Raw genomic sequence first — 9,165 nt, 5'->3', positions numbered from 1 at the left:
TAAAATGATTATTTATTAGATGTGATATAAGATATAATAAAATTACATTAAATTATTGTAGGGCGGAAGTCGTTGTGCATTCGGTAAAATTGCTCTGCAAATAAAACTGAATGGAATAGTAGTGTTCAGATGAGTGCAGGTTACACTTCGCTATAAACCTCGGGAAAATGGCGCCATCTAGAGGTTTTCATGGAGTACTACTAACGCAGACGTTGTTCCTCACTGTAGTTTTTATTCATCCTGGTCATACAGACCCTTTCAGTGTTTTTCCTGCTCCAAATAGACCTGATTCAGCTCATGTATAGTTTATGGAGACCATTTAGTCCAATTAAAGAAAAACAACAATAATAATAAAAAGATGAAGAAGAAGAAGAAGAAGAAGAAGAGGGAAGGCACTTTCATTCACGAGGCCAGTGGTACTTTAAAGCAAAGCCGCGGTCCAATCAGGAGGCAGTCTCCACGGAAGCAGGTGTGTATGTACAGGTAAAACCCGAAAGGTAAGGTGCAGACTGTGCGACGGACACAGAGAGCTCTACAAAACATGGATTTTTTTTTTAGCGGACCAGTTATAGATCTTGACAACACAGGCTTGTGATGGAATTAAATTGAACTTCTGAATGTTATTTTTATTTTTAAATAATATCTTCAGTTTTTGGTTAATTTCTTTCTTCCACTTGTCATCTGGACTTTACACTGACTGTTAAAGAAGAGTATATTTTTTGATTTTTTTTTCTTCCAGAGTGAAAAAATGTTCTTTTTACTTAACTGGAAAACAATGTTCATATTTTTAATATCATGGTCATTACTGACATTGCTGACCGCCGGCGAGGTTCCTTTAACGACAACGAGCAAAACTCCATCTCAGCGTCCACCGCAGAATCCGATGGCCAACGCGCCTCAGTCGTTTCCCGAACCAGAGAAAGCGACTTTGCCCATGTTTGTTGTAAATTACCCTCGCATTCAGATTCCGTTCGAGATAACATTATGGGTGTTACTTGCTTCATTTGCGAAAATAGGTAAGCAAACACACGTGTCCTCCACAGAGTTCTTAAAAACTAATCACAGCTGATAAGGAGTTTCTGTCACAGGTAGGTACTAGGCTTTACTCTACACTGAGTCCAGATTATGACTATTTTCTCACTGTACACGTTTAAAGCGTTTATTTGTTTGTTACACACTTTAATACAGGGTCACTTACAGTGTAATGTCATACAGTACAATATACAGACACAGTATACACATATATTGCCAAAAGTTTTAGGACGTCTGCCTTTAAATGCACATGAATAATATGGAGTTGGCCCGCCCTTTGCAGCTACAACTTCAACTTTTCTGGGAAGGCTTTCCACAAGGTTTAGGAGTGTGTTTATGGAATTTTTGACCATTCCTCTAGAAGCACATTTGTGAGATCAGACAATGATGCTGGATGAGAAGGCCTGGCTTGCAGTCTTCACTCTAATTCATCCCAAAGGTGTTCTGTCAGGTTGAGGTCAGGACTCTGTGAAGTTCCTCCACACCAAACTCACTCATCCGTGTCTTTATGGACCTTGCTTTGTGAACTGGTGCACAGTCATGTTGGAGCAGGAAGGGGTCATCCCCAAACTGTTCCCATAAAGTTGGGAGCATGAAAATGTCTTGGTATGCTGAAGCATTAAGAGTTCCTTTCACTGGAACTAAGGGGCCAAGCCCTGAAAAACAACACCTGAATTCAATGATTTGGACGGGTGTCCCAAAACTTTTGACAATGTAGTATATATAGCTTATGATTAATAAATTTTATTCTGCCTCATGATGGCAGCATAATTATTGTGGCTTATTCAAACTTATAGCATATAAGGTGTCTAATAAAACTGGTAATGTTGATAATATATTATGGAAAATGTTTAGCCATTATTTTTTTTCTCCCTGTGTCTGTATAGGCTTCTTGTCATTCCCCCAAAATGTGCAGATAGGAAGACTGGATATTATAAATTGTCCAGTTGTCTGTGAATTTGTGTGCATGTGTGTGTATGGTGTCCTGCAATTGACTGGTGTTTCATCCTCCATGTGTTCTTGACTTATGCCCAGTATTCTTGGGTTACAGTCCAGTAAACTATCCTCAACACTGACCAGGATGAACCTCTCACCCTTCTTTTTTTAAACAGGTTTCCATGTGTATCATAAAATTACAATATGGATACCAGAGACCTGCTTGCTGATTGCTATTGGACTTATAGTAGGAGGTATCATGCACTCTGTACACGAGGAGCCCCCAGCTGTCCTCACCTCCAGTGTCTTCTTCCTCTACATGTTGCCACCTATTGTTCTGGATTCAGCCTACTTCATGCCCACTCGGGCCTTTTTTGAGAATGTGGGCACGGTGATGTGGTTTTCTGTTGTGGGGACCTTGTGGAACTCCATTGGCATCGGCATTTCTCTTTTCGGTATCTGCCAGATTCAGGCCTTTGGCGTTCAGGATATCAATCTGCAAGAAAACCTGCTGTTTGCCTCCATTATTGCAGCTGTGGACCCTGTGGCAGTGCTCAATGTGTTTGAGGATGTCAACATCCATGAGCAGCTTTACATTGTGGCATTTGGCGAGTCCTTATTTAATGATGCTGTCACTGTGGTGAGTGAACTGCTATGATTCTAATATTAGAACAGATCTCATGTAGGTTTGTTACAGCCTTTTATTCTATAACGTATTGTGTGACTGATATCTCAGGTTCAACTGACCAGACTGGAACTTCCTTATTATGTTGCTGTGTTTTCAGATAGTTTCGTAATAAATACACCCTGAGCGTACATTTTTCTGTTCAGGTTTTTCAGTGATTGCAATGTGCATTTCTGCAGAAATAACAATATCATTATTATATTACTGCTATTAATTTTGCTCTGACATGACAGTATCTTAGAGCCACACAGGTAGTATCAGTATGGAAATTTCCAGTTAGCTGATGCATAGAAGGTATTGCATTAGCGCATAGTAATTTGAACCACCAGCAAAGCTGACTAAGTTAAAAAGTCATTCCACACATACTTCGGCTGATCTTTTTTTTTTAATCAGTATAACCTTTCTACAATTGTAATTAAAATAAAGAATGAAATGTATTTATAAGTTTGACTGATTATGCAGCAAAACTATGAAACTAATAAATAAAAGTTGGGTTTATTCAATGGCTGTGCAGAACACAGGCCAGTATCTGTTAGCAAATCTTTTGTTTTCTGTAGCGTTCCTGACAAAAAGAGCAAACATTTGATCATGTAAGAGCAGGTGTGGTCAGTCCCTGGGAACAGAAATACAAAGGCAAAAGAATGGAGAGTAAAACTTCCTGCCATTAGGTCAGAAAAAATGCCATTGGATACAGACAACTTAGAAACTTTAAACTTATTGTCTATAACCTGTTTGATAACTTTGTTTGATTGAATCATTTTGGTTTATGTGCTTTAACAATGGTTGTACAATATGCAAGACTGGACAATAGGTATTTTATTCCTAGCAGAATGTTATTATACAGAATATTATTGGTTTGCCACGCCATAGAACATTAGCCATATTTTAACCTTGCTGTGTTGTGTATTATTAGTATACTGTGTATGTATATATGTTTTTAGAAAAGTGGCTTGCCAGTATGTGATGATGTCTCTTATATAAATGACCCGTGTAATGCCTGTGTTACAGGTGCTATATAATCTCTTTAATCATGTGGCGATTTTGCCAGTGGTGGATGTGTCAGATGTGTTTCTGGCTATGGCTCGCTTTTTTGTGGTAGGCCTTGGAGGAGTTCTCTTTGGCTTGGTGTTTGGCTTTGTGGCAGCATTTACTACACGCTTTACATGGAAGGTGAGAGAGATTGAGCCTCTCTTCATTTTCATGTATAGCTACCTCGCCTACCTGCTGGCTGAGCTGCTATCCATCTCCAGTATCATGGCGTGAGTAATCTCCTGTGCAAATAAAAACTCAAACACTTCTATGAAAAACTGAAATGAAACATATTTTACAATGACAGTGGAATGTGTAGAGTGTATACTTTTACCAGCTTAATGGATGTGCTGTTACAGCATTGTGACCTGTGCCTTGACCATGAAGTACTACGTGGAAGAGAATGTGTCCCAGCGCTCGTGCACCACTATCAGGCACACCATCAAAATGCTTGGCACTGTGTCAGAGACACTTATCTTTTTCTTCCTGGGTGTTGTTACGGTAACAACTGACCATGAATGGAACTGGGCTTATGTCCTCTTTACTCTATTCTTCGCCCAACTCTGGAGGACTCTAGGTGAGTGATAACATTTCTGTTTATGTGTGACAGGATTCATTAGCACACTGTATCTAAAAAAAGATAAGGATAAGACTGATACCAAATGGTACGAAATATGTATGTATCCAAATCGTTTCTGAACATATGCTTTCTGGTCACTTTATTAGGAATACCTGTAAACCTGCCTGTGCAATTATCCAACCAGACAATCATGTGGCAGCAGTGCAATGCATAAAAGCATTCTTTAGCATTCACACAGAAAAAAAAATCCAGTGAGCTGTGGTTCAGCAGACAGAAACACCATGTTGTTAAGAGAGTTCAGAGGAGAATATCCAGGCTGGTCTGAGTGGACAGTAACTCAAATAACCACTCTTTACAATTGTGGTGAGCAGAAAAGCATGTCACAGCGAGCCTTGAGGCACTTGGGCAGAGGACCACATTGGTTTCCATTCTTGTGAGCCTAAAATCTGAGGCTACAGTGCTCACCAAATCTGGACAGTTTAAGATTGTAAAAAGACCAAGTTAAGATCTCTAGTTAGATTTTTGCACCTGTATGTGAATAGTTGCATGCCTTGCCCCGTGGCCAAATGATTACTTGAATCCGATAACTACATGAATGTGCATGATGAACAATGAGTGTAGGTTTTTAAGACATTTATATCCTTGGAACAATGCATTCTAATACAATTGTCCAGAACAACCCTGTCATCTGTTTCCAAAGCATTGTACCGTAGTACTAAGCTTGATTACATTTGTTGTAGAAAAATCAGATAAATGATCAGTCAGCACAATCTGAGCTGGTTAAACATCTTTTGTCTTTTAGGTATCCTGGTATTGACACAGATAATTAACCCCTTCCGCACCATTCCCTTCAACTTCAAAGACCAGTTTGGTCTGGCTTATGGTGGCCTTAGAGGAGCTATAACATTCGCATTAGTTTTCACCCTTCCGGATACTATTCTTCGTAAAAAACTTTTCATCACCACCTGCATTACTGTCATTATCTTCACAGTCTTTGTCCAGGTAATTTTTTACTGGAGGTTTATGGTAATCTAACTGGAATGAATTATAATTCATTAACAATGAGCAATGATTCTTCATATCATATCAGTATCAAAGTTAATGCAGCACGATATGCAGTTTTGAATGCCTTAGTGTTAGGAAACTATGGAAAGTGAGTAATGTATAATATGTAAAATATATAATTGAGGAATAGTATCTTGTAATGCAAGAATATGTTTAATTTAATGGCATGTTTTTTTCTCCTTTGTAGGGTATCAGTATAAGGCCTATTATTGAACTGATGAATGTCAGAAAGACAAACCGGGATCACTGCACCATTAATGTTGAAATTCACAAAAGGGTGTGTAATCAGATATGAACATCTGGGTCCATTTTCTTAATGTGGAATTAAATAACACTGACACTCAAACTTAATGTAGTCTAAAGATTCGTTATACAATATAATACTAATTATTAAATACATGTGCAACTAAGAAATAAAGATGTACTGGTCGTAATCAAGCTGCTTTGTCTTTCAGCTGATGGAACATACCATTGCAGGGATAGAGGATCTCTGTGGACAATGGAGTCACCACTCATTAAAAGACAGGTAAACATTAGACCCCTGACTGAGAGATGAGATAGCGTTACAAGAAATACATGCTAAAGAGTGGGTTGCAAATAATACTTGTATAAACAGGTATGCATGAACTATTTATTAATTTTTGGGAGAGCAGACCGTAAGGTTTAGATTAAAGCAGCTTCTTAATGATTTTGATTCATGAATTAATGTACATATGTTTAAGCATACTGTTGCTTTTGTGACACTATTCATTGTATCTGTTAATTACATTTGTTTAGTTTTTCTAATATGTGTATTCGTTTTGATATGAGTGTCAGATATAGTTTGTATGACATTTATTTGTGTATTTTTAAAAAAAATAAAGAGCATAATATGTTTTTTGCTTGTTAGTTTTCAATGATGTGCTATCAAAATGCAGGTACATGGATTTAATTACATTTTGCATGAGTTCTTACTCATGATCAACTTAAGGTGAAATATGGATTGTTTCTTAGGTTTATGCGGTTTAATAACCGTTTCCTTCGTAAGATTTTGATCCGTGATGACCGGGCTGAGTCGAGCATTGTAGCCCTTTATAAAAAACTGGAGCTACAAAATGCTATGGAGATCTTGGACACAGTATCTGGTGACATCAGCGCAGAACAAATCGCAAGACTAGAGTATGTCTGCTTCAATATTATTATTAAAAGTTAACTACTGTGCATAGTTATGCCTCATATGAATGTTTGAGCATAATCTTAACATAAAAGTTCATACGCCAAGGCACAACTGTACAGCTACAGTAATGTTTTTCCTGTGGTATGTTTTGTAGCAAGGAGGACAAGTTTGCCAAACCTAAGAAGACGTTGTTGACAACAGATCTGGTCTCCATGCATGATATTCTGTCAAAGAACATGTATAAGATCAGAGAACGGGTGAGTTTAACACTATGTGAAACTTAAATTAGTCTCTGTTTAATTCTTTAGCAGATATAGTCTGAGAGATCTTTTAGAACATCAAGAGCATCCAAACTCACAATAGTAACATCCATACAATTACTGTAGAGGGGGTGAAAGTTTCTGGTTTTGCTGTGACTTTCTTGCGATTCTGTTTTACTCTCTTAGACGATGTCCTACACCAATAAACATGCCCTCCCTAACGACAGTAGAGACAGAGAGATACTGATGAGGCGACACGCCAGCATCCGACGCAGTCTTAGACTTAGAAGACTCCAAAGTTCGGTAAGAAACATAGTGTTTAATTCTGTTACACAGCATAGTCTTACTGCTCCTGTATGGTGTCATTCCACTTACTTTTCTTAGTCATTTATTTCTGATGTACCTCTCTGCATTTTCACCTCTCTGCTCCCCTAGGAGGCTACTGTGGCCCCAAAATATTTTTCTCTTCCTGTTGGTCAGAGTCTAAACTCTCGATTTGCCACAGAAAGTCTAAACACAAATGGTGAGAACTGTTCATATTGCTAATTAAATACATGCTAAACCATTTTGAACCTTTAAACCACTGATGTCTTAAGATTTAGCTACGTCTAGTTGTGATGAAAGGCAAATATCATTACATTGTTCAGGACAAAAATTGTTTTGGACAATTCAATGGTATTTCTAGTTTGTGGACCTTAAGCATGGGTTATTAATGGGTTGTAAAGACATTTTCCTTTGTCCGTGTGCTACTAGGAATCTGCCTAACCAATTACCCTTATTTGCATTTATAATATATCCAGTGCTGAACTCTTGTGTCAAAGTTTTTTCACAGTAATATGATTAGTATTTAATCATTCTCATCAAGCCTTTGTTGTGTAGTAAACTATAGCTGTGCTTGTATTTTTCCAGGTGATGCTGACGTTATGATAAAACCTAGCTACCCATCAGCCAGGCCCAGATTTAGACAGCTTTCCCGGACCCCCTCCATGCCAGCGACACCTCTAAGGAGGCTTGAGCCATTTAAAGAGGACACAGTAGATGAGGTAAACGAGGAGCAGAAAGGGTATAGCTCATCAACCCTGAGCTCCAGCTCTGCTTCCTTCAGACTCTCAGCTCCACAGAGGCGCACACAAAACAGGACCAGAGATTCTGAGTCTGAGGGAGAAGGACAGCAGACTGTATCTCCCCCTGCAGTATGGAGCCCAGAGCCTCCTGAACAAGGCAGTGGTGAGGCACGAAACCCTCTGCTTCGGAGACCTCAGTGGAAGCCACAGGATCGACGAGACCAGCCAAAGTGAAAGTCACACCAAATTTTAACCAAACTATGTGGTTGGTATGATAAGAGGAAACATGCACTACTGTTCCAACGCCATTAAAGAACCGGAATAACTGGATTAGGTCAGAAATGGTGTGACTTGTAAACACTACCAGAACTTTGTTTTACTGGGTTGTTACAAATTTACAGCATGTAGTGTATGAAAAATCTTCTTTAATAATGCTGGTACTCTTTCTGCTACCCATTATAAACCATTAGGACTGGCTCTTACTCATCAAAGTTGGGTAGAGATCAGCTCAGAACTGTGTGCATATAATCATTATTTTTGCACTATTTTGTTACCTGTTGTAACAATATCAAATCAAACAGTCATTTTAACTCAGTTCATGAACGTTAGATGTAGATGGTTCATGCACATGAATGCCTTATTTGTATGGCACATGCAAATGGCATGACCTAATTTACCCTCTGCGAGGAGGATGATAGTTAGTTAAGAAATAATTAACAAAGCACAAAATCTGTGTTCAGCAATAATCATTTTAATCCCCAAATTTGAACCCTATCAAAAATCTTAGGTTTGGATCGAAGAAGGAAATCCACATGCACAAACCGTACAGTATAAAAGAGCTTACAATATCATGCACAAAGGAGTGAATCAAAATCCCTTTACCAGTGATTCAGCCTTATTAGACCTTACAGAAACTGATTCAGTGTTGTTATTCTCTTCAAGGTGGGTAGTATAAATAATAATAATAATAATTGTTAGGATGCTGAAAGATTTGAAACCACCATGTTGTAATAAAGTGGTCTAAGGTCAAAATCAGGTAGAAAACTAGACCGTTTTATAATCCCATCTACAGGTAGTTACCCTATTAATGGCTATTTCTAAAATATATGGTGTGTGTGAAGATGTTGATATGAAATTATGTAATGATTTCTAAATGTACGTATTTCTACAAATTATTACAAACTATTGCTCAGATATTGCTCAGGCTACTGAGCTGATAAAGATCCATGTCTGTGCATTCATACTGATAAATTGTTAACATTACTATTAACACTATTACTGACTATATTAATTGTTAACAATATTAGCATTTTATTATTACTTACCAGTACTAGTGCATTACTAAAGGCTACTAAATA

The 9,165-nt window shown here is 38.0% G+C and overlaps 1 protein-coding gene across 1 annotated transcript; it reads left to right on the top strand.

The window, feature by feature from the left end:
* Positions 1–485: 485 nt before the first annotated feature.
* On the top strand, positions 486–9,164 carry slc9a2 (solute carrier family 9 member 2). The gene is made up of 12 exons (XM_058393092.1): positions 486–1,016; positions 2,145–2,608; positions 3,662–3,912; positions 4,042–4,259; positions 5,065–5,264; positions 5,515–5,604; positions 5,783–5,853; positions 6,321–6,485; positions 6,638–6,740; positions 6,930–7,046; positions 7,179–7,266; positions 7,653–9,164. Exons 1-12 carry the CDS (start codon positions 749–751, stop codon positions 8,039–8,041), a joined length of 2,424 nt encoding a protein of 807 aa, XP_058249075.1. The 5' UTR covers positions 486–748; the 3' UTR covers positions 8,042–9,164.
* The last annotated feature ends 1 nt before the right edge of the window (position 9,165 follows it).

Source organism: Hemibagrus wyckioides, linkage group LG06 (genome assembly GCF_019097595.1).
Source record: "Hemibagrus wyckioides isolate EC202008001 linkage group LG06, SWU_Hwy_1.0, whole genome shotgun sequence".
Taxonomy (NCBI): domain Eukaryota; kingdom Metazoa; phylum Chordata; class Actinopteri; order Siluriformes; family Bagridae; genus Hemibagrus; species Hemibagrus wyckioides.
This window is presented reverse-complemented; position numbering and strand designations above follow the sequence as displayed.